Source organism: Lepisosteus oculatus, chromosome 3, assembly GCF_040954835.1.
Source record: "Lepisosteus oculatus isolate fLepOcu1 chromosome 3, fLepOcu1.hap2, whole genome shotgun sequence".
Taxonomy (NCBI): Eukaryota; Metazoa; Chordata; class Actinopteri; order Semionotiformes; family Lepisosteidae; genus Lepisosteus; species Lepisosteus oculatus.
The window spans coordinates 61,710,383-61,737,336 of record NC_090698.1 but is presented as its reverse complement, the minus strand read 5'-3'; the positions used below and the strand labels follow the sequence as shown (position 1 = coordinate 61,737,336).

The following is a 26,954-nucleotide window of genomic DNA, read 5'->3' as shown; positions in this document are numbered from 1 at the left end:
ATTTCTCAGTCCTCCTTCACAAAAATACAATTACCAGTTTTACAAAATACCCTCTTTTATGCATATTTTAAAAATGTCAGAAATGGAAAAATTGCTTAATAATGTGCTGCATGGAATATCTTACTGAAAATCATTATTGAAATGGTCATTGAATGCATGACGTTTTATAAGACTCCACTTTAAAAGTGCATGGTTACATTAACATAGGCTGCCCAGACAACAACGAATAAACCTGATAACATCAAGCCCAAATTAAAATACTGGTTTCTTCTTATTGTTATTATTGAAAATTTTAAACTGTTTATCTTCTAGATAACAAAGGCCTTTGCAATTCTTTCAGGATACTTGCTTTTTATGTTTAGGTGCTTAACTAGATTATTTCCCTTTAGGAATTTCAACAGACCTAAAGGTTGTTCCATTTTGAAGTGTATCAGTTGTTTAAATGTTGCTGAGAAAATAGAGCAGATTCCCTTTGAAATGGATGCCCCTTACCCTAACCCTTATCACCCTGAAACACAGAAAGACCAACAGGAAGTTACCTGTATAAAAGAGATATTGTTGCTCTCAGTCCAAAGAAGAGTGGGACAGCCTTACAGGAATGTCCTTCACTGACAGGCTAAAAGAACTGAGTTATTATAGTTTTGAACAGAGGAGACTTGATTACGGTATTTAGAATCCTCTGAAGTACTTTCAATATGAAAAACATTACTAAGAATTTAATAATACATTAATTACATTACATTTATCTTATAGTTTATTCTGCGTTTGAAACTACATATTCAAATAATGCATTTGGATAGCAGTCATGCTTTGAAAAGTCATGGTTGATTCTATCCCTAGACAATATTTTAATTCTGCTGAAATATATCCCAGTCTGTCACACTTTTCATCAAGATGGGTTATAAAATGCACTATTGGGATTTTATAATTTCAGTTTTAGTCATTTCAATTGGGAGTTTCAGATGCATACCTACTAGGATTGCTATGTAGTCTAGAAAGATATTCCTGACTGTTCTTAGCTGTATGCTTACATTGTACTGTAGTATACTGCTGAAAACACAATGATTTCATTATTTTTTCTAAATTTACAAACCCAAAATACCTTGAAATGTGAATCAATACTGGTTCAATACTGGTATTTGAATGCATTCGTTTTTTTTTCTGACTCTTAACCTTTTCAAAACTTCCATAAACATTTCTTCTATGCACAGATCTGATAATTACTGTATAACAATATATAATAATAAACCTAGTTTTTACCATTTGTAAAACTCTATGGTCAATTCATTCATTCATTTTCTAATCCTTATCCAGTACAGAGTCACAGGAAAGCTGTAGCCTTTCCCAGCAAACAAAAGGGGACAAAACTTGGTGAGATGCCAATCTGTTAAAGGGCACACACACTCACACCTGGGGCAAGTTTTCTCAGTAGTCTTTAACCTAGCAGTAGGTCTTTGCACTGTGGAAGGGAACCAAAGCACATGGAGGAAACCCATGCAAACATGGGAAAAACATACAAACTCTATATAGATAGCACCCCAGGTCCAGAATTGAACTCAGAGCCCCAGTGCTGTGAGGCTGCAATACTAACTGCTGTGCCTCAATGCAGCACCAAAATGATAAGTCTTTGTAGTGAAAAATAATAAACAATCTAAAATTAGGTAAAACAAATTTATGATACAGCTGGAGCCAACCACAGACCTGAAGATAAAATCAAACTGTCCTACCTGTTTGTCTAGATAAAGAGTCCGGAATCAGTTATCAGTTCTGAAGAAAATACACTTACACAATACAAGTATGCGCACAAGAACAAAGGATGCTCTGTTACCTAAACTGTTTCTTTATTGCTGAAGCCTGGGGAATGATTTGTGCAGGTGTTCAGGGGTGTGTTCAGAGCACTCACGTTACATGAAAAGCACTCAGAGGGCGGACTATTCATTATTTCATTACCGATTGTCACTAGATTCTCACTCAAAATGGTTAACGACCGAGTAGCACTAGAACAGGGAGATTCCAAAGCAGTTGCCCATTGCAGATGACTGCCCAGCTTGATGTACAAGCTTGTGTTTCCTTGAAACTAATTTATTCCTCTCATGGAAAATACCCATCATGACAAAGAAAACCTAACATGTCTTTCTATTATTACATTATGTTCATAAATGGCAAATTAACATTTGTTTTTTTCCATCCACTACAGGAGGCAGCTTTTGTGATTTAACTTACTACAACCTATAAATTAACAAACAGAACATATGTTACAAATATGTACATACAATGCATTTTTTAAATGTATATAGTTAATTCTATCACTTGTGTGTTCTGTAAATCTCTCTTTGTTCACAATAAACAACAATAAAATCATCTGTGCTCACACAGTGTACATGAAGTCTGTTTAACACTGGCTTTAACATATGTTCCTTGCAGGAGTTTGGTATTTCCAGAATGAGAAAAAAAGATGATTAGCCACCTCTTATGCATTGATGATCTTCTTCTGATGATTTCAGCACAGGCGATAACCTTTTTTCTGACTATGACTAAGACCCAATCAAATATTTCAGTAATGTGTGCTTCCAGTAAGTCTCAGAGAAGTCAAAGCTAGTAAGCAAGATGCTATTCATTTAATTACATTCTAAGAGCCTTGTAGAACAAAATGTGCCTGTTACTCAAAAACACGTCACAGATTTGATGAAGTATTAAAAAGGAATTCAAGCACAGTCCTCTTCCTATGATAATGCAAGGTTAAGTGAAATAAGATGTTAACCTAAGACTAACTACTTAGATGTCAATGACTGGTAAGTTAGAACTGATTCAGAGTAGTCATTTACAACTGATGCAGAAAGAAAGGCAAACACATGGAAGAGCAACTGGTAATATCACATCTTTGCTAAATAAAACCTAGTTAAGTTTTAATTTTGCCAGTCACTAATTTAAAATAATGTTTTTGCTTTTTTCCCTTTTTTGAATGTTGAAATTTATATGCATATGAGACCTCACACATATCATTCAAAACATAACTGAACAAAGCTGATACCTTCATACTACATACAATAGTTCTTCATATTATGAAGCACAGATATAATACTAATGAATAATATCTCCTAAAAGTTAAAATAATTCTAAATAATTTCTCCTTTGGAATAATAACACCTCAAATGTTTTGAAAGTTTGTGGCAAAATATTTGAAAATTGCATTCTCTTAGAAAAAAACTCTTTATAAGACACAGACAGCAAATGAAATGCAAAGGAGGGTGCTGTGAGAGTGGTTTGCAATATCAAACTACATAACTTTAAGAACCTACTTAGAATGAGAGAGGTCAAGATGTGTTTTCTGCCTTAAAATAACAGTCAGAAAACACTTTGACCACTCGGATCTCTTTATAAGAACTCTGTTTCTTTGTATAGCTGTACACCACTTCTTTAAAATTCTAGAAAATCATTCTTGATTTTCTCTTCCTCAGCTGTACAAAATACCATTTTGATAAAATCTAAGCTTGAATGACTGAAAAAGGATGCCTACTCCACACAAAAACAAGGAACCATTAAAACAGTAAGCTACTGCAGTCATCCAAAACAGACCACTTTGGATGCTTTCCTTCCTAAGTAAGGGAATCTCTCATCTTCACAAAAGGCAATGACTGTTTCCTTTCCAAGGAAAAGCCATCCAAACCATTACCCATGTTAAGTACTAAAGTGCTCTCTAAGATACTGAGGGACATGTGGAGACGTTTGTGACCTTGAAAGTGATTTATTGATCAGCCAGCACTCATTTGAACACAGGGAAAACTGAAACCTGTCCTCCTGAATCATTAATAAGGATGCTTCTATTGCACTCCTGTGTACCTCCTTTGCCCTCTGAACGGACCTAAGCCCACACACCCTAACGTTACTAATGCAAAAAAGCAGGCCTCATTCTCTCACATATTGTTAAATTATTGTCTGAAAAATGTTAAACAGATTCATAATGGATACAAATGGTAGGACAAATTAAAAAAGTACAACTGCCTCAAAACCAAAAACTGAAGCTTGGAGACAGAGAACTAGGAATGCCCCCAAAATCTAATATTTTAAGAAAAAATTATGTTTGACCTACAGCCTTCAAGAGCAAATGCATATTGATTTAAAGTGAAGTAAGTTGCACTGTTAAAAATAGAAAAGATTCCAAAGTTTACATAGATTTTTTTTAACAGAGATGCCGTGTTCAAATAATTTAGCACACCATTCTCCCTGTAAGTAAATTAAGAAGGAATAAATCCACTAGTTCAAGGTGAAAATTCTTAGTGCTGGTGAAATCTAATCCAGATTGCTTTACACAGCCACAACAAAAAGAGTGCTTGGCTCTAATAGGATTGTGGGCTTCTGCTGATAGAATTGATAAGTAGCCTGTATAGACATGCATTTAAAAATAGAACAGATGTCCTACTAAAATCTTAGTTTTCACTTATATATTTAGCAAAGCCAATCTGTTAACTTTACATCAACAAAAAAAATTCTGAAAATCAATCAGGGATGACAGTGTTAGCCTGATAAATATCTTAAGAAAACAACACCTAACCACATTGTAAATGCACATTTAAATTATAACCATATATGTATTACAGTACATAACCATTTTAAAGCAAGCAATAAAACATTCAATTTGATTTTTATTTATGTCTAGAGCTTAAGGTTCACATATTCTCTGTGGCAAAAAGTTTCTGTTTCTAGATTAATAGTAAATATAAAGGGCTTAAATATAATATCAAAATCTGGAAAATTCGAATCGATTCATATCCATGGAAAGTTACATAAACTAATGAGGACCATAAAAAGAGACTTAAATACATTAAATAAATGTATGGTATAGGTACTATTTTATCAGTGCAAAACAAAACCAATGCATCCTGTATTTAATTCTTTAGGAGTTGTTCATATTAGTAATTTATACATATTTAAAGACAGACAATATAGGCAATACCATATTATACTAGCAGAGCTAATTTAGCAGAAAAACAAGCTCTATAACATTTTCACTTGACAAATAACAGAACAAGAAAGTATCTCTCTTTTTGTACAGTTTAATTATTTAAAACTACAGCCATCAGCACGAGCCTTTATATAATGAAGTGGCTTTGGATAAGAAATCAATGGAATTCTATAATTATATCTTTGGTCTTATACATTACCAGGTTAATGAGTGGCCTCATGTAAAACCAAAATATTAAAATATGTTTGCTTCCCATGAACAAACAATTTTGTATCCATCATAAAAACCCAGCCTCTGCTATGTACTGTGCATCAAATTTCATCATAAGATCACATCTGCATACTCAATGGAATCATCTTTAATATACTTGTAATATTTTATTACATAGAAGGTAAAAATAGTGATAACGTGGAGAATAAACATCTATTACAATGAGTGAGGACAAACACTGGAAAACGTAAAGTGAACTTTATCTTAAAAGGCTGTTAATTTCCTTATTATTGGTAGTTCTGAAAGAGGTACTGAAATCCTTACTACTGTACATACAATACGCCCTTTAAAAATAAGCCATTTTGAAAAAGATACTGTAAATATTATGCTCCCTATCATAAAAGGTTTCAAAAGAGTTTTAAAATTCTTAAAATTTTTCCCCTAATCACATATAAATAGAAAATGAATCAGTCACAACAATCACTGAATCCAGATGCAAAACTAGTATTTAAAAAATTAAGTATTATATACACAAGACCTAAGATAATGTGCAAAATTAAGTAATTCTGGTCCCTAGTGTGCATATTAAATCTACAACCAGCAGCAACTCACAGCATAACTCCAAATATGCCTGGAACCATACAGACTGGTGTGTTTAAGGTCATGAACTTCACTGTGACATTGCATGATCTCTAAATCTATGAATGTTATTTTTCCTCTTTGTCAGTAAACTAAAACAGATATCCACATAAACAATGTTCACAGTTTAGCTGGACATGTAAATAACTAAAAGACACAAGGGACAGTTTAGAACTGTTCATAAATATCACAAAATATAGAACTTCAGCAGGGTTATACCCAGAATTATCATAGTGCTGGAACTGGAACATGTGCGGCTCACAGACAAATATGGCTTCCCCGGTTTTCTGACACCAAGCGACTTCACAGCACCATATTTCATTCAACTGACGATGAACAATATTTGCTAAAGTACATAAACCTTTATCAAGATGCCACCAAGTAATTCACAGTTTTTCTGAGTGTATTCATAGCAGCCTGTGGACTTGAAGTAAATGTCACTGACTACCAAGGTACTAAATTTCACCTCCAGAACACAGAAGTACTACATTGTAATTCCAAAAGGTGTATTTATAATTGTGCCTTCATAGTTTAGATACCATGTTAGGAAAAATAAAAAGTCAGTTGCAAGAATCAAATAATCCCCTTTTTATGTAAAAAACTATGATCTATCAGGTACACTCAGCTCATTTTCTAAAGCTTGCCCATTTTAAAATCTAAGCTTTGAAGAAAACCCAACATCAAAGAGTTTAGAAAATTGGCCTACCCTTGATCCCGAATTTGGAGTTCCTTCCGAATTTAAGGATGATCAACATCAGTACAAATCCTGTGAAGGCTACTGCTGCAATTCCCACTACAACATACACCTGAAAAAAAAACATTAAAGATATGAGCACTTTAATTCTTCTCTCTTTTAATTCTTCTCTCTCTTCCACACACATTGATGAAATTCTAAAACTTCAATGCGAAAAAGCTGAAAGAATTGCCTTTCATGTAAAACAAATGTAATGAAATGGCTGTGGTAATGTATCACATATACACATTTTAATAATAGTTTTTAAAAACTAGAAACTCTTGAGGTGTACAGTATATAAAGGAAGGTGTTTACATGGATGGATGGGATCTGTAAATTGTAATGGATGTTCAACCATTATTATTATTATTAATATTAAAATTAAAACTTATACTTACAGCAACACTATCCTCATTTACTTCTGAATCCATTGGCGTGGTATAATCTACTTAGAAAAACAACATGAAAAGGCATGGTTATTTTTCCAACACAGAAAAAAATGTTTTCAACATCATAGTTTAAGATACCTTTGGAATCCTTCTCTGGAAAGTTATAATTATATTGTGAAACTTGTGACTAGTCTTTAAAGCTGAACACAACAAGGACATGCATGAGTTCTTTGCAGTTATGCAGCAGAAAACGGTTATTATTTCAGAGTGGAACAAGACATGTTCCAATTTGAATTTCAGTATCGCAGCCAGGTCTTAATTAATGCAATATATAGAGATTAAACGAATTAAAGGTTTACTTTTGTGGCAGAAAGAAATGTAGTTTGCCTTTGAGAACTAGGCTAACAGAACCCTCCCTCTTGTGACAAGGAATGAGCCAAGGAGCTGCTGCGAGAGTGAAGATGGGGTGGAAGGAGCAGTGTGAGAAAGAAGCACAAAGGGGGTGCTCAGCAGGCAGATATTTATGAGTATAAAGGCAGGGGTGGAGTGCATTGGAATTTGCCTTCTTCCCAAACTTCTGTCTAAAAACACCATAGGCCATGTTTTGACTCAAGAAGGCACATCTGTATCCTGCTTACACTGTCATCCCTTTTTTATTTTTTTTTCTCGTGTCAGGTATAATCCTGGGCATCATGTTTTGTTGTTGTAATTTCACGACTTTGTAATGAGAACTCGAAAACTTCTATGATGTTTCTCCTTATCTTTAAATTGTTCAAAGGGGGGTTTCCTTCTAAAACTTCCACCTAATGAAATCAAGAATGAAAGAGGAGATAAGTAAGAGACATGCAAGGTAAAATCTATTCCATAGATTTCCTCTGTGATTTATTTTCAGAAAAAGCAATTATAAAAATAATAAATATTTGTAACTATCCATAATTAAATTACTAATCACAGATGGAACCAGACAATATGTGTCATTAAACTTTTCAAGAGACATTTGTGAGCTTAAAGAAGCTCTACACGTGCTTAATTTCATCTAAAGAATGTGAAATCTTCTCCCTTTCTAGAGGACAATGGTAACAGCTGCCCTGCTGGCAATTATTAGTTTAAAATTATGTGGTTAATTTTTGGAAGAATGAGGGGATAAATGTATTTTAGTCAAATATAAAGAAGTTATTAAATTTGTTCTCTACACTGCACATAATAGTCCATTTTTACTAGTGATCCTGATCTAAGACTCTTAAGTCAAACGTAGATCTGGCATGCTGCAAACTTCACTTTGAAGTGCTCTCCTAAAGCCTAAAAGCAGGGCACTAGGGTCCTATAATCTCTCTTACTAGGAAACTAGGAAAGGTCAACATGATACATCATGGTCTGATAAATGAATACAGCATTTGATTTTATATAACAAACCGTAATATTTGAGCACATTTTTCAACTTCAGCATTCTGATATTTTTTTATGATTCAGCTACATGGGCTGAAACTTTATTAGCCTCTACAGTAATTGCACATTACAAGCCCATCACTTGATGACCAATTTCCATTGGCTAGAGCCAACAGACAGCTGTTAACACACACTCAATTTCTAATTTGAGAGCTGAATTATTTAATTTAATTAGGTCTGGTGGAACCAAAAAGCAACCAATAAGTACACTTCCATTCTCAAGGTTCAGAGACAATTTTCAAAAGCCTTTTGGGTTGAATTGGGGAGAGAATATGTATGGATCCGAACATTTTCAGAAATGGATAAACACCAAAATCACCAGAGTCCAACCACTCTTGAACTAAGAACAGGTAGTTCAATATTTATATACTGTATGAGCAATATGCTTCATGGTGGTTTCTTAAAGGCGTCTTTCTGTCCAAAGGTCATTTGTGATTAAGAAAAGAGTTTGTAATGTACAATATGACTGGCAAACAGGTGAAATGATATGATTTGGTTCAGGCAAAATCTGATGTTGCACTAAGCCCTATTCCCTTTACAGTATTTTTAGCCTTTGGGCAAAATAGTACCTCTCTATGAGATTATATTGTGTCCACTGTGCTATTTACTTAGTTGATTATCCATCCATTTTCTAACAGCTTCTTTAAATTTAGGGTCATGTCGGAAGCAGAGCCTATCCTGGCAAGCAATGGGCGTAAGGCAGGGTACAGCCTGGAAGGGAGGCCAGTCCACCACAGGACAGACAGACAGACAGACAGACAGACAGACAGACAGACAGAAACACAGACACTTACGTCATGGCCAATTTTCCCAGAAGCCAATTAATCTACTAGTATGCCTTCTGACTTTGTGGGGAGACCAGGGCACTCAGAGGAAACCCACATGAACACAGGGAGAACATACAAACTCCATGGAGATAGCAACCCAGGTCCAAAACTGAACACATACCTGTATCCCCAGTGCTGCAAGGCAGTAATGCTAACCACTGTTTCACCTTACCACCCTAGAATATTATATACACCATTATATGATTAAACACCAAAGTACTGCACCACAAACTAGAATAGAAACAAAAGAGGAAAAAGAACTGATTTACAGCAAACTGCCAGTATGTACAAAGGAAAAAGGATGACATCATTCAGACCACTGTCCATACTATTTCATTCTTATAGTCTTATGTTTCATTCTTATTCTTACCAGTGTCCCTAACTGTTCCTTTAATGCAAAAATGTTAAAAAATGAAAACATATCAGTGATATCTTCAAAACACATTCACATTTTGTCTTCAAACACAAATAATTAGTTCATCTCAAAGTTGTATAACTTTCCTGGACTAGCTTCCATGTAATTTCTGTCACAAAATGCTTTATTATATCACACAAAAACAGAAGCATTCGATCATCTTAAATCAAAGTTAGCAAGCTTTTCATCTTGCATTTACTCATGTGCTAAGAACACTTGGGAATTATAAAAAAAAAATACGCAGAAAAAATGGGCATTGTTTGGATGAAGGATGTGACTGATGGTGCATAATGGCTGCTTTTCATTGGTGGAAGACTGGGTCATACTCCTTCTGGATGAAAAGCACTATAATGCATGGATATTAATTATTAATTAATTGGCTATCCATGTAAAAACAAGGCAGTTTTTTTTGTGGGGGGGAGTTATTCCAAAACATTGCAAAACAGGTACTATAAACACAAAATAACCTTTGCTTATGTTAAACTATATTAGCTATTAATGCGCGAGAAATGGCTAGAAATGTTTCCCTTTTTCATCAAATCATCCCACCATCTATTATTTTTAATTGACAGCCTCCTGAGAAAAGTCTGCAAGATTTTTTAAAAAGAGGTCCCAGACTGTGACTAACAAAACTAGAACTTTTTGTACAAAGTAAAATGATTCTATCTTTTAGGTTTGCATCAGGATCACCACAGTTAAACAAAAGCGTGTACTTGATTTACTCCTGTCATAGATTCAGCACTGTGACAAATAACATTGCTGACCCCTGCTGTAGTACAGTAGAGCTGTAGTGTAGAATTGAGATCATATATCTATGTCATCTGACAATCCATTACTGACAGCTATGTTGTTTAATATGTAGTATCTCACAATGATTTTATACATCTGTTTAATGTCTGTATTGTAGAGCTACACTTACTGTACATATTTCTGTCATTTTACCACTAGAATTCAGTAGCTTGCATTTTTTTAAGGGATTCTGTCATTTTTATGTGGCAAAGACCCTCAAAGAATTGACTGATATCTGTCAGAATTATGACACGTAATTATTTGTACTTAGCACTCTGCTTTGCCTAAACACACTCACACATCATCAGTTCAATGTGAATGAGGTTTTGCCATCTCTAACTCAATTTACACCCTGGTTAATTGGATGGTACAGAATAGATCACTCACATTTCCCAAGTAACTCAAGTACTACTATTGTATAAAACAGGCTCCTTACAAATTTGCTCTATTATTTTTATATAAAATATATTATTTCAACCTGACATCACTAGCGTTTAGATGCCAAAAGGAAAACTGCCTCAACACCTGTAAGTTCTAATATGTCTGTCAATACCAACGAGTCATCAAGTCCTATGTAAGTAGGAAAAAATTCTCATTGTTAGATTTGGATTCGTTTGCACAAGCCTTAGGCATTCTCAAACCATAACAAAAAAGCTAATTCATTTGTAAGCAGCTCAGCAAGGGACAAAAAATAAACAACAGCTCAGCACACTATTTCTGTAGTATGAATATTATCAACCTATTGACAGAAGGTGTTCAGATGTTCCCCTACAAGACCAGGTTTCATACTAAATAATCAAGTAATATTTATTGAATTTCTCACAGCTCTCAGCAGAGTGGTTCCTGAGAACTTGGTAGGTTGAATGCATTTTCTTCTCAAGATACCTAAGGGTCTTTGTAACTGCTTGGGCCACAGTGCATCTACAGGAGCTCTTCAACAAGTCAGGAGCCATCTAAAGCTGTTGCCAGTTTGATTATTGAGACTCAAGAGCAACACACTTGTTGTGAACCACCCCACTTGTTCGATTTGTTGGACTTAACAAGTGGTTTGTAAATGTTGCTGGATTTGTATACGTGCCTGAAATGCCTAAGAAGGCTGATGTTGCTGAGCAACAATTGTTCATTATCTATTGTGTAACAATTCTACATGGCAACAACATGTGACATGATGAATAGCTATTGAGGAGTGTAAATTCTAACTTTAAAAAAAAAGATTTTGTAGACACTTTTGAAGACAAAATGGGCTTAAAAATTACTTCAGAATGTTTTATTTTCCACATTATAATATGGACATTATAATCATTATCAATTATCCTTCTTATTTTATTTCCATAAACTGACTTTCCAAATAACCCAACCTAAAACAAAATCAGTATTAGGTATTAAAACACTCCACACCCTTCTATTTTTTTTTTTCAAATTAACATCTGAATTCTGCATGCATTTTAGCCTTTTGATGGCAGCTGCCTGTGTTCTGGGATTTTCAAATATAGAAAGCTACTGTACCATCATGTATTGTGGTAGAAAGATTGGCGCTCACATACTGTACAATCTCCATGCAGAGATGGCACCCCAGGTCCAGAATAGAACCCAGGTCCCCAGTGCTACAAGGCAGCCATGCTGATCACTGCACCACCATACCACCCTAGCTGAATGGTCCAAAACTCTGATCTAATTTGCGCCTAAGGGATCTTCCTTTATTATGCAGAACGGGAATTAATTGACACAAGACCTCTAATGAGGTATCTCATTAGAGCAGGTTTACTTTCTTGGCTCTCAGTAAACTACTCGTATAGAAAAGGCATAGTTAAATAACCAAAAGAACAGTCATAAAGCAAAATACATCCTATGGGATTGCAAAAAAAACCTTTGTTGGCCCTGAAAATATTTTGGGTGTGCAGAACACACTGCATCACAGAATCACTGGGATCTTTATAGAAATTAACACACCTGTAATTACATGAAAAGTTTAAGGGGAAAAAAAGACATAACAGAATTGCAAGCAATTTATGGTGCCTCCGGCATATGCACTCACATAGTACATACTGTACAGTATATATTTATAAAAAGTGCATATAAACACATTTTGACAAGTTAGCTCTGATCCCTGATTTTGGGAATTGGGGTCAAATTTTCTCTGCTCATTTCCTGATGTTAATAATTTGTTGGAAAAATGCCTAGAGGAAAATGCCATGACTCAGTATGTCGAACAATGAATGTATTTCACTAAGTATCAGGACAGAAACCAGATATACTTTTGACTAAGCATGCAGAAACATTTTATACAATATATGCTAGGTAAGATCGGGTAGTCCGCATGTCTGAATGGTTGAATAATGATTGACTGAACTGGTCAGGAGAGTTAAAGCTTTTTTGGGGGGAGGGGGATTTCTGATTGCTAATTATACTTTATGCACAAACGTAACGCCTGAGGGGAAATAATACCAAGAGAATATCAGAGTTAAATGAAATTATGAGGGTTAGGGATGTATGTTAAAACAACTGCATTTGTTGATTAGATTGACATAAAGTGCATGCTTTCTATGAAAAAGTCTTGAATAGTACAGTACATCCTAAAGTACATGTCTTCTTTATGAAATGCTATTTAAAAGGAATGCTTATACTATATAATGCTAAGCTACTTTGAACTGGATGATACCATTTTGATACTCTTCTAGTTAAATCAATACCTATGACAACCTACCATTGTAACATCCATTACAATGGATTCTAGTTAAATCCAAATTGTGAACAGGCTTTCTACAAGCTCACAGTCATGAAGCTGAAGTACAGTAGTTATGCAAGTAGCAAAACTAACTCATTCAGCAGCAGAGCACATCAATAATGGAGAAGTGCACGCTCTCTCTTTATAAAAAATAAAATCACATACATAGAGTAACAAAATAACAGTGTTTCAAATAAAAGCCATCTCCCAAGTCAACATCTAGCACCTAATTTTGACAATGTCAGTGATTTGCACCCTTTATATTGATTTATCAGAATCTGCACTTGATACGTTTCCTTCATTTAATTAAGACATTTCTAAAAGTTTTAGCAGAGAATTGTTTAGCCAAGCAAATTTCTAGCAGATAAATGTTTTATCTACTAAAAGAATGTTAAGAATATTCTGTGTGTGGCGCAACCTCTGTTTTTTCAATCTGTATCAAAGCAGGATTTTATTCAAATTAGTGCTTTAAAATCAGAGCTTACAGGTAATTGATCTTTAATCACTCAGCTTATCAGGATTACATAATATGTCCATACTCCCAAACTCTTTAATAAAGTATTATTTCTCTGTTGCCATACACAAGCTTTACTGACAAAATAACACATTACACAATAGAAATACCTCTAGTTATATAAGCTTAGCTTGTGCTGTCCAATGTTTATTATTCTATCTTCATCTACACAGGCTGTATATGAAATTTATCCATTCTCTCTATTTATAAATCACATTGCATTGAAGAATATCTGGTGCATAAAATGAATTAAGACATGGGCATTCCTTGTGATATTATATTTTTTAAAAGCACAAGAATCTAGGGAATTATTATGACCTACTCATAAGGACATTTTGGTAACTATTATTAGGTGTAGCATAACAGTCTTGAATATGCTCTGTCTTCAGAGTAACGTAGATAAAACCTACAGTATATTCAGCAGCACAACATGCAATTTCAAAACACGGATGTATTGATATTTGTTGTACTGTCTGACATTTTCCTTTTGATTTATTTTTGGAAATTAAGATGGAAATTGTCCCAGAAGAAGCACTGCAAAGAATGATAAAGTTCAGATATGATTAAAGGAAATCAAAGAAAGTGCTGAGTATCACAATATGTCTAATACCAATGTAAGCACATTGGGGGAGGTTACATTATCCCTTTTATTTAGACTCTTAAAAAAGTATTACCAAAACCTTGTATTGAATTCTCCTAAATTGTTGAAGTTGAGATGAAATTTGGTATGGACTTACTGATGAATGTCCTACATATTTTTAAATGGTTTAGGAATTAGGAAGGATAAATGGTTGCTAATTTTGCATATTAAAAATGTCATGTAAGATAATTCATTCATTTATGTGTGGTATTCAGATGCTAGTTTGTATCTGGTTCAATTATCTGCAGACTTAAAAGTTCAACACAGGACAGCATGGGGGTTACAGTGGTTAGCACATTGAATCCTGGGTTCAATTTCACACCTGGGGTGCTATCTTCATTGAGTTTGTATGCTCTCCTTGTTTTTGAGTGGGTTTCCTTTGGGTGTTCCGGATTCTTCCCACAGACCAAAAATGTCCAAGTACAGTAGGTTAATTAGGTTTCTGGCAAAATTAGCCCTAGGAGTGATGCATGTTTGCATTTGTGTCTGTGTGTCTGTCCGTGATGGACTGGCGTCCCATCCAAGTTTTACCCTGCCTTGAGCCAGTTACTTGCTGAAATAGGTCTCCCAGCTCCCCCACAACCCTCATTGGAAGAAGCGGATAGAAAATAGATGGATGGAAGTTCAATATAAACTGTAGCCATGTGTGTTGTACATAGATGTCAACATGTTTGCCTTTTTTTTCTTGCTACAATATAAAACGTACTATTTTTGTTAAATCCAATTTTGTTTCTCCTCATTGAGACTCAACACACTATTTGATGGGGAGGTTTTTCATACTTGGCAAGAGAGGCCTGGCAAAATATTAGTTTCTGTAGCTTCTAACTGATTACACAATATGACCATGGAGGAAAAGATGGTACAAGGTAAAAATATTTTTCATAATATTTTATGTCCATTTGGCTCAATACAGAAATTTAAACATTCTTTACTTTCGGCTTCCATTGCCAGTTTACCACTAACAAAGCACACATAAGAATAAGGGGAGCAGGTCTGGATGACATTTCCTTGGTTTCCTGGGCTCAATTCTGGATTGTCACCTTCTGTGAGGACTTTGCGTGTTCTCCCACATGTTCATATGGGGTTTCTATGAGTGCTCCACTTTCCTTCCACTTTCTAAAAACAGGCTGACTAGGTAAACTGCCATATATAAAACTACCTGTGTGTTATGTGTGCTCGATAAAAGGACTATGTCCTATCAAGGGTGTTGTCCCAGCTTGCGTTATGCACATCTACTGTAGAATAGGCTCCAGACAGGAACTCCACAACCTTTACTACCATGGAATAAACAGTTTTCTGATAACTAATGGAAAGACAAAGAAACAAATATGATACGATCTACAGTATGCAGACCCTGAGTTACATTTAGTTAAGCAAATGGATAACACAATTTGGTATATTCCTTTTCTTTGAAAATAAAAATGCCTTTGGCAGGGTTTGTGGACGTAGATCCCAAGGTGCTAACACCTCCACACTTGAAGTACTTATCAAAGATGGCACTATTGTTGAAGATTTGAAGCAGGCAATTTAATTTAAATTAAAACAATGACCCCAGAACCTCCATATTTTAGTAAAGAGAACATGCTGTATATGATACAGATAATTCACAGTAATAAAATGTCAGTTTGCAATTTTCTCAAAACTTGAAGAGACACCTTCAGCACCATGGAGAGAGTCTATTCTGCTTTGTAAGCAGAACCTCATATGGTTAAGCCTAGTTGCTTCAAAAAAAATTCCACCTACTCTAGTTTTTCAGCCCAAAACAAACCTGAGTTTCAATAATGATCAGGGAAAACGGAAAATTATGCATTTCGCTACCAAAAAAACTTGACATCTGCTGCAGGTACTGAAATAAACAAATTGTATTGTAAAAAATAAAACTTTTTTCTAATAGAATTATTAGAAAGCATGACATGACAGTTTTAATTAACTGGTTTTCAGTGTCTTTGGGTAAGGGAGTTATTTGCTCATTTTCATTTTCCTTTTTTATAAAACTTTAAAGGTTTACTTTTTTCTAAACCAAGTGCCTTGGTTACTCTATTAGCTAAATACAAGTATTAAAAAAGAAACCTACCATAGTAAACAGGATCTGTACTAGATTCCCCTGTAAAAAAAGTAAAAAAGCATTGTTTAATATGGTTTCACAACATAAAAGTGCAAGAAAATACTCTCACAAATAAACACAAACAATAAATATATCACACACAACCCGACATTTTCAATTTGTTTGAACTGTCATAGTTAGAAATCCTAAGCAGACTACTAGCTTTTTCTTCTTTTAAATATCTGTATCGTGAATCAATTTGAAGAAATAAACAATCATTTGTCACTTATTTAACTCGTAATGTCATCATTGTGTTCAAACCAGTCTTATTGTAAGTTACAAGTGTAAATCATATCCTCACAAGAATCAATTCAACCTAGTTTTTTGCCTCCATAAAACTAGTACTTATGGGCACAATCACAGCCATAATTTGTTTTATTTTGTTAGGGACATTAAAATAATCTTGGGACACATTTAATAAAACTTATTTCACTTAGTCTGTACCATACAATTTCACTCTAAGACAAATAAAATATCTCATTTTTATTCTAGCCTAACTTTTATTCTATTGCAGCTTAATTTTTCCACCTAGCCCGGTCAATGTTGGTATGATTTACTCATTCTTAACACAAAGATATTGTCTTTACGTCTAGTATTATCCACTTACATAATGACTCCTTTATTATTCTTACTTACTGGATGAAACCCAGCTTTTACTATTACTCATCCTAACCTACTGTATAATTAAGATTAAGAAAAAAATAATATTCATCCTTTTCATCTTTCAATGCTCTAGTGAAGTTAGTGAGGTTAAGGTGCATTCCTGATAGGATGTTAGTCAAGTAATAAGGGAATTGTTTGCAGTTGTGATAGATAACCTCTTAATTTTTCATTTTTGTTCTTCAAATCTAATTTTTATTATAATACAACGGAAGAGTTTAAAACTAATTATAAAAATAATCACCAGAAGTTTAAAAAGAAAACATAAAGCTGTTATATTTAAATATCTACTTTGTACCTAATGCAACATTACCGTAGTTTACTACAGAAAATCACCTGTTCACCAACATCTGTATTCACACAAGATTCTCACTAAAATAGAATAGCCATCAGTACAAGTATTACTTCTGCAATTAAGTTTGAGAAAATATACCAAAGAAATATTTTAGATAACTGCATAATAAGAAAAAAACAAAACCAAAAAGAAAAAATCATCCTAGAGCTACTAAACACAAAACAAATGTGATCAATGAAGAATAAGAAAGAAAGAGTTTGGGTCTTCCTGTCTGGAAGAAGAGAAAGGAAAAATGAGGCCAATAAACTTTCAAAGTTAGTGCCTTGAAATGACAGTTACAGACTAAAAAACAATATATGAAAATACTGTAGTAAAATTCCCAAGGAAACCATTCTGTTAAAATCATCACGTCTGGAATGTTAACCCACAATAACACACTGAGAGACCAGCTGTTGCAATATCCATTAGCATTTTGAACTAAAAACCAAAATGCATTAACTGAATGTTCTCACTACACTATCCACAACTGAACAGAGTTGATTACAACAACAATAAATCCCAGACTGCATGAACCATTGATGTGAATACATTGTAGTAGGTCTGTCAAATTCCAATTCCATACCCATAAGGGTAGCATATTAAAGTTCCAATGGAATGGAATTCCAACTTTATAAGGGTAGCACATTAAACCTTGGCATAACTCTACCGGCAGAGGTATTGACAACCTGATTGTATAGTCAAGGCTGACAAGACCCCCCCTCACATGTGAAGAATGAAATGGAGCTGATGTAAGGGTGATGACATACTGAAGGTAGGGGAGTGAGAAAAGTTGGGACCAAAATGTGTTCAGGAAGTGAGATATTTACACATAGAATAGCAGAAGTGGCTGAGATCAGATTCTGACCTCCTCTCGAAACTTCTGTTTATAAGTTATATTTTAGTCATTGATTCAAAGTTTAATTACTGTAACGAGACAATGGAATTTGTAGATCAAGGCTCACAAGACCCCCCAAAGTTATTCAATGACCAGAGCTTGTTGTGTACAAACTTCCGGTTGATTGGACAGTAGTTTCAGAGGACCACTAAGGGCTCCAAAAGATGCTGCACCAATCCATGAGTAATCTGAAGCCAACAGCTCTGTGTCTGGCTTTAGTTAGCGCAATGTGGAAGTTACAGTATGTAGGACCCAGGAGTGAGAAACTACTTCCTGATGCTTGTCGGTAAACTGATAGAATGGCGAAAAAGTGAAGGGATTAATGAGTAATGGTAGATTTGAGTTTGAAATGTTCTGCCTTGTCTGGTCCATCAGTCCTCCATGGAAGCACATTTAAAACTGAGAAGAGGAGGCACTTCTTTGCCAAAAGGTTGTGGGTGTGTGAAACAAGTTATCCAGCCATGTTGCTTAATGCAGATATCTGGCTTCTTCAAAGAAACGGCTCCATGAGATCCTTGGTTCAATAAGTTACTACCAAACAGGCCAAACTGGCCAAATGCCCTCCTCTAATTTATAGCCTGCCTTCTCTTCTCTTTTTCTGAAGGACTTCTTGTTTGGCCTTTGTTCAGTGATACTGTATTTATCGTTGGGGTAAAGTAAGGACAAGAAAGAATTTGAATACTGCAAATTTCATTTTGGGTCAGGCCTTAAATGAAAAAAAAAGTTGGACTTTTTAAAGACCCAAAAGAATAAAAGTTATAGCAAGCTTTATAGTGGTGATTTGTTCACTGCTTGGTGTCGAGTCTACATTCATTAAACTGATTCACAAGTTGGATATTTCTCAAAGTCTTTGGAAAAACTGCACACAAGGGTGCATGCAAGGCAAGATATTTAAAGGCTACAGAGCAGAAGTGGGAGACATTAGAATCTGACCTCCTCCCGAACTTCTGTTCACACATTCCAGAAGTACAGAATCCATACTTTTCACAACAGTGCAAGAAAACCCAAAGTAAAACATATCTTCCAAACAGAGTTTGAAGCCAAAGTCTTAGGTCCAGAAAAGAAAATAACTGAGAAACCAGTAGACATGATCATACATAATATTTGTAGACCTTACATTCCAATTTACAACACTGGCATAATGACAAACTGGCACAAGATGAAGTCTCAGTTTGTGCAGCCTGCAATAATAATACCACAATACTCGCAACCAGCATATTTCAGTTTCAACTGACATTTACTGTAACTTATTTTACACTTAGAAATTTTCAGTTTGAGCATCCAGGTTTTGTGTAAAATATTAAGCTTCAAAAATGTGTATGGCATCAGTTTGTAATTTCACAAAATGAGACACCATAGGAAGAGTCTTAATATTTTTGCAAGGTACTGTAGTAAGGCCAAAGAAAAGTGAAAGAATTTTCCATAAATGCATTTACTTCTGACTCCACCTGGACAAGCTTTAATTTTTTATTTCTTTAGAGGATTAATTTAATTAACTTAATTTTTTCTTTCATTAGAGAGGCCTGCTTTTGCATTATAAACTTCCTTTGAACTGCATGCCTGACATATAGAAAATGTCACAATTCATAGTGTTAAAGAAAAAAACAAAAAGAGAGAAGAAAAAATGGAAAGAATGAAGAATGCTAATGTCAATAAATAAATCTGAAAGCAGACTTAAATACTGTAAGTATGCTACCAATATGTTCTCCAATGAATTACTTAAAATAAGCCAACATCAGCAACAACCTGTGTAACATACACAACAGCAGGTTTTCTAATGTGGAGCAGCCTAGACATCATAAACAATTTTGATTTTCCCTGTCCTTAAATTAGTCTAATTTCAGACAATCTATTTTTTCACACCTCTCCTTCTCCATAGACCAAACACATAAAAACATAATAAAAAGCAAAGTTACAAAAACACAATGTTAGAAAAACGAGAAAGGAATAAGAATGAAAAAGAAGCTCCTAGAGCTATCTGCAATAGGAAAATTCAAAAGAAATATGATCAATGAATTTGTTGTTGCTTTTTCTTCATTGATCATATTTCTTTTCTAGGAGCTTCTTTTTCATTTGCTGTCTAAAAAACTATTGGAGAATGCTAGCCAATCACCATTACCACAACTGCATGAACCCTGTTCTTTAACAAATATTAAAAACCTAGAAAAAAAGACAATATAAAGTGAAGGCAGACTAGACCATCTGGACTAAAACATTAATTAAAAAACACCCAACAATAAGATTCTGAAGGAAACAAGAAACTGTACCTGCTGGGTATTATCTCTGAACACCCTACACTTTCATTTGCAACATAAAATATTGACTTCTTGGACAAATACCTTGGAGAGGTAACAGCAGAAGACTGTTAAGAAATAAGTTACAGAATCTGAAGCCAAATCCAAAAATTCAGACAATAAAAATCTGCTACTACAGGGAAACGTGTTAAAATGGCCATTCACAAATTTAACAAAAACATTGACCATGAGTTGAAAGCAGTAGCGTAGAAATGCTGAGTAAAAATGACAAACTTAAGCCTGTTTTTGAAGATGACAGCAACAATTATGGCATCGGAGAACCACACATGTGATCACATTAAGAGGTGAAACACCATATTGGAGATGTTACATTAGTGAACTCTTTTTGCCACATTGGTTCATCTGAAGCCTGTAGTGGAGTGCATTCAGTATATAACCACTACCTAAATCTCTTAAAGAACCAATTTATGTGTACATCATGATACAGAAACAAAGCATGTCTCTGTTCTGCTAACACAGTTCCTCTCATAATGGAATTGTAAAAAGATGGTATGTGGAAGCTGAAACCTCCTATGGAAAAGGAGTCATTTGATAGCACTGCAGTAGTCTTCAAGTACTTGGATGGCAAAATTCAATGCCCCATGCAAAAAATGAAGCAGGTGCTGACACTGCTTCTCCAGTTATGTACTACAGGTTAACTGCAAAAGGAATTGAACATAAAAATACACTTATACCCACATGCTCCGAAACCATGACATTTCAGCTAATGAAATTAGTTGTTTTCAATCTTTTTTGTATACTAATTTTGCAGGACCCAAATTAGCTGATGGGAGTATAAACTTTCTTTTCCTAAATGTTTCCTTTCATAGCTGACATCAAGCCATTCCTGCAGGATGAGACCAGGAGAAGCTTCATACTAAATCATGTCCTTTCACTGTTCAACCTTGGCCCAGGCAATTCTGAGGAAATGGATCTTCCTCAGGTCAAAAAGAGGCAAGAAGCTAAAGTAAAAGCACACGGAACATATATAGGATTCAGGTATTAGCTGAATGCAAATTTGACCTCTTTGCTGGTGTTGCTACACAAAAGTGTAAATATGAATATGACATTGAAAAGAAATAAAAAGAAATCATTAACAATTATTGATTCTGTGTCAATGGCTATGTTTATATGCAAGTCTCAAAGTCCCAAATTTACAATCAATTCTTGTGCAAAAGTGACACAGTGGTGAGGTAACAAGATAACATTGCTGTACAGAGTACAGATTTATGAAAAATCGTTCGTATTAACAATGCTATTTCTAGAGCATTTCTGTACTTGATACAATAACAGAGAGTTAGAACACCTCTTTGGCTCTAAATTCAAATTCACTGAGGCCCTTGGGAGTGTGGACTGTCTTGCAAATAGCTACTTAATCAGAATGGTTACCAATCATTACTGCATCTCTTTCCATCTGTGACCTCAGTGCGTCCTGTGTCACCTTGCATTATGAGACTATGCATAGCAGTGGAGCACCGAGTCCCTCACTATAGTACTCTACAGCACATCTGTGAGCTTTTTGTTGTCTTGGGTCTGTTATAGCTCTCAACCAGTGGGATACACTTTCAACTTTGAGAAAAAAAACTCTGGACTCATCTCTATAGCCCTGGCTATTACTCATAGATACTAGTGTATTCATGAAATTATCTGATGGTTACAATTACCCAAGAAAGTTGCCAAAAAAAGTACCACTTTCCATTATTTATTTTAGAGAAACTGTCACAGTTATGAGATTTTATTAGTGTGTATAAATTCTATTTACTGATTTGGATTTGGATAAAATGTCTTTTTCATTTTTACCCATATAACAAAAAAAACTTTCTATCTACTTACCATCAAATGGGTCCTGCATAAACTGAGCATACACAGTACTGCTGTCATTGCCATACTCATTCTTGGCTAATAAGGTGTACTGTCCGTTGTTTAGGTGAGTTGGGCTGTCTAGTTGTAGGCATCCATGGTGTTCACTATCCAGAGTCTCATGAATCATTGTCTTGATGAAATCTGTCTCTTGTAAAACAGCTCCTTCATAGAACCAGTGCAGTGTAGGCTTTGGGTTTCCTCTCACACTGAAGGGAATGCACCAGTGATGGTCTGACATGGCTTGGGCTAAGAGCGTTATTTTTGGTGCAACTGAAAAGATTAGGGAAATTTTAAAAATCATTTGTTATCACCATAACAACTCACTCAAAATAATTGTAGTTTTGTGGGTAATAATCATTCTAATGACTCTAAGCAAGATAAAACCACTAAAGCTCCGTCTTCCACTTATTATAATTAACAGTAGCATTAATAGTAAGTATTTGTAAAACTAGTAACATACAAAAGTTTTTTTTTAAAATTTTGTTTTAGAATCTGTTTCTAAAAAAAATGTAAGAAGAATAAGAAGTTTCAATTTCATAATTTTGAAAAAAGAAGACTCAATTGTCATTTCCAGTGAAACAAAGACAAAATTATGGTTTTACAACAGTTACTTTTGATTTCTAATTACAATGCATGTTGTAATTTTAGATATACTAATAAATTAATAAAAACATTTATATTGCCATTATCATTTTAAGTTGTGCTTAAACTAGGGATTTACTAGATAATCATTAATTGGGAAAGACAAAGAAAAAAATGACCAAATACAAAATATTGTTGACTTACAGAGAATATTTAGAACAGCAGAAAGTTCACTTCCCCAAACAATGTTTTCTGCACTGCATGGAATCTTTTTACCATTATCATGTGATGAAATGTTTGTCAGCTTAAGTATCGAACGTTGCGCTGAGGTATTTACCATCTAGGGGAAAAATAAATAATTATTTCAATCCATATATCCCTGTACATGTTTTTATATATATATATGATTACACATAAATATGTAACTGGCTTAACACAACATTTCAGAAACAGGATATAGAATAAGATAAACATGATGAACTAAAAAAGGCTTTTGTTTGAGAAATGGAAAGGATCAAATTTATATTGCACAGCATTTTACAGGAAAAAAATAAATCATCAATTTAAATTCTAATTTCTGAGCTCGTATTTATTATCTCTAACTATTTTAAGAAAATGTTGGGACTGTTGGAAAACAGTTGCCAAGGGATTTAACCTGAGAATACAACCATGTATACTTTTAGAATGAACATGCAAGAAGAAAAATGCCATTTAAGAATCATTTTCTTATATGGCTCATAATTAGGCACAAGGCAAAATTGTGTCATCTGAATTATGCCATGGTATTTATAATTCTATTGAGGAATTGCACTGTCATTGTGGTCAGCCATTTTTGATGATAGTCTATGAGTTATCTCTGTTAATTGTGGAATTTGCACTCTCCTATGACAGCAAATTCTGATTTGTACAAAACCTGTGATTTAACACATGGAATATCGTATGTAGGTCACACCTAAGAGTGATTCTTTCTATTCATATCTTCTCTTCCTTTCATCTGCTGTATTTATAAACAGTTGAGTTGAATTTTTTATCTTCAGGGAGTCCAATGAAATTAACCTAATTTAATCACAGGACAGTAAATATAACGTGAAAGAATACTAATATGTAGTATTCATATGTTTTAAGAAATTCATATTCTGTATATACAGTATAAATAGTATATCTCTAGATAGTATATACTGTATTCTTCTCTAAATGCCTCAGTAAAGTGGCTCACTGTATATCACAAAAAAGAAATAATTTAATGAATGCAATGAATAAATAATAATGAACACAAAGCTATTTTTTGTTGAAAGTGAAAAACTGGAAATCATGCAGTTTCCTTTATTATTTAAACAGTTTTCTTAGGTCTCTTACCTCATAACTGGAAACTAAATGGTCAGTATTCCATTCCAGAAGAGGAGTAGGAGACCCAGTAGCACTGCACTCAAGTATAACATTCTTTCCTTCATGTATGGTGACATTCGAGAGACTAATATCCACTTTAGGCAAGACTGTTTAAAAAAGGTCAGAAAGAAGACAATACAACATATGAACATTTCTGAATACATCACATTCCAGTCATTGACTAACACACTATAAAACTTACCTTTTATTCTATAAGATCATGCATATTGAGCTAATTTAAATTTAAAATATGAATGAAATAACTTTACACATTTGATTACTGAAATATTACAAAATAGTATCTAAAGGAGAAACACAATCCTGCATGGTTAATAAGCAAACTAACATTCTCAACAACTAAAGATATTTAAACATTAACAGTTCAGTGCCAATTAAGTCAATAATTGGAACAAACTGAATGAAACCAGTATACTCTCTGGGTCTACATGAACAGGGATGAGTATGAGCAATCTTAAGTACTTGTGAACTTTTTAAATACTGGATCCACATTTTACTATCACTTCTTAATCTAATCAAGACCCCTTTCAAAATCTGAGAGCAAATAATATGTTTATGTTATAACAAAACCGAACTACTTTCTTCACATGCACTTTACTGGACGTATAAGTATAACTTTCCTAGAGCATCTTATGTGCCTTTAAAAAAGAACATGTTATAATAAATAATTGCCCATTGTTTTTTCATTGATCACCCACAATTTTGGAATTGTCAAAAGAGTTGCAGATCATGGTGATGATCCTACATCCACAGAAGGAGAATAAGGATAGATCGACAGATTGTTTCAACCCACCCACTCATTAAACTATTTATCTTTTGACATACTAGAAGATCCACAGCATCCTGTAGCTTCAGTGTCAAATGGACAGTGTCACAAGCCTGCAGAAACCTGAGTAAATGCAGAGATTGCTGTTTTTCTGTGGACCAAGAGAATTAAACCCAATTCTAACACCAGCAGCACTGAGCCAGTTATAAAAAAAAAATGATTTTTAACAAAGCCCAGAAACATGTTATCTTAAACTAGCAAATTCTGGTATCCATATACTGTACGATATAGTAATACAGAATTATATTACAGTATAGTACGTATAGCAGTATACCAAAGGTGCTTCTAATGCAGGCCTTTTCAAGGTGCACTCTGTGGCAGTGGAATTTGGCAAATACACCAATGAGACCTTGGCAGTGGCAAATTCCAACGGATAGTGACAGGACTCGCTGAAGGGAGATTGGTGGCAGGTGTGCTAGCTGTTTTCAAGGACTGATTACATGTTCTCTGGCACAAAACTGTAGCATTAATGGTTGTGATAGTGTGGAACAAGCTACCCAATCAAGCTAAAGCCAATACCCTGACTTCTTTTAGTAACAGCTGGATGAGATACTCAGATCAATCATCGGCTAACTACCAAAAAGGCTAGATGGGCCTGTGTGCCTTCTCTTTTGTTAGTAACCTTCATAATAATGTTATATTCATTCATCTTGTTGGGTGTGTATTAATGTTGTTTAATATTGTTCCCTATGGTCCCGAGTATTTTTTTTTGCCAAATGCCAAATACTCCACAATACCCATTTTTCACTATGCAGATTAAATATTGTATATTAAAATCTATTCATATTGGGAAGAGACACAAAACCACAGCTCTAAATTGTTAATTGTTCAATCAAGTCATGAAACACACAGATAAAAAACAGAGTTTTACTCAAATACAGTTAAAACTATAACAGAATCAAGTAAATCAGATATTGTACAAATTCACCTATAAATTTATACAGCAGGAGAAAATATTTAAGCACCACAAATTGACAAGGTTTTTCTCATGCCTTTATCATGTCTTCCTTTCCCGGACTGCATGTGAATTATGTTAAATTTTCAGGAAATACAGCTACCATTGTAATTTGTTTTATACTTAGAAATGTTCTGTTGTCATTTTTCTCCATAAAAGTGCACTTCACATACTACAACAGGCATACATTAATCCTGCTCACAGCTTTTACTGCATATCATCTGTGCCTTGGAATCAATTTTGCATAATTATATTACCATAATGAGATGTTTGCTATGAATGCTAAAATAAGCTTATGACTTTCATTTTACCTATGCTTATGGCTAGGTTTTAGTTTAAATATTAAAAGTATTGCTGTATTCCAGTCCTTACTTTTGGACAATACTCACAAAGTGGAAAAAATTATTTTAAAATTGCATCTGGAAACAGTCTGATAGTAATTTTGGTGATTCATCGATTTACATTTCTAGAAACATAAATGTCTAAACTTTCATTGTAAGCATGCAGTGAATTTCATCCAGAAAGGCTCATGGATAATTTCTGACCACTTTTTGTAATGAAAGTCTTTTAGGATATTTGACATTCAAATGATTATGGAAGAACAAAAAAAAAATACCACCATGTATCTGTTTCAGTATGTAAATTCTTTGAGTGGCTTAGATACTGTAAATAGAGAGCACATTTTGATCTCTATTAATTTTCTCCTGTTCCACTTAATGAAGTATATTGACTTCCATTAATGAACTT

The 26,954-nt window shown here is 34.3% G+C and overlaps 1 protein-coding gene across 6 annotated transcripts in view; it reads right to left on the bottom strand.

The window, feature by feature from the left end:
- The window catches only part of ntrk2a (neurotrophic tyrosine kinase, receptor, type 2a), a 91,044-nt gene that overhangs the window by 53,290 nt on the left and 10,800 nt on the right, over positions 1-26,954 (bottom strand). For 5 of the 6 annotated variants that reach the window (XM_069187333.1, XM_015363584.2, XM_069187335.1 and 2 more), the window contains 6 exons: positions 24,379-24,515; positions 23,227-23,362; positions 22,411-22,710; positions 16,365-16,394; positions 6,944-6,993; positions 6,519-6,618 (listed from right to left, as the gene is read on the bottom strand). In XM_069187333.1, the coding sequence (XP_069043434.1) occupies positions 6,519-6,618; positions 6,944-6,993; positions 16,365-16,394; positions 22,411-22,710; positions 23,227-23,362; positions 24,379-24,515 (753 nt within the window). The remainder of the gene's footprint in view (positions 1-6,518; positions 6,619-6,943; positions 6,994-16,364; positions 16,395-22,410; positions 22,711-23,226; positions 23,363-24,378; positions 24,516-26,954) is intronic. The other variant, XM_069187334.1, reaches the window with a different exon arrangement.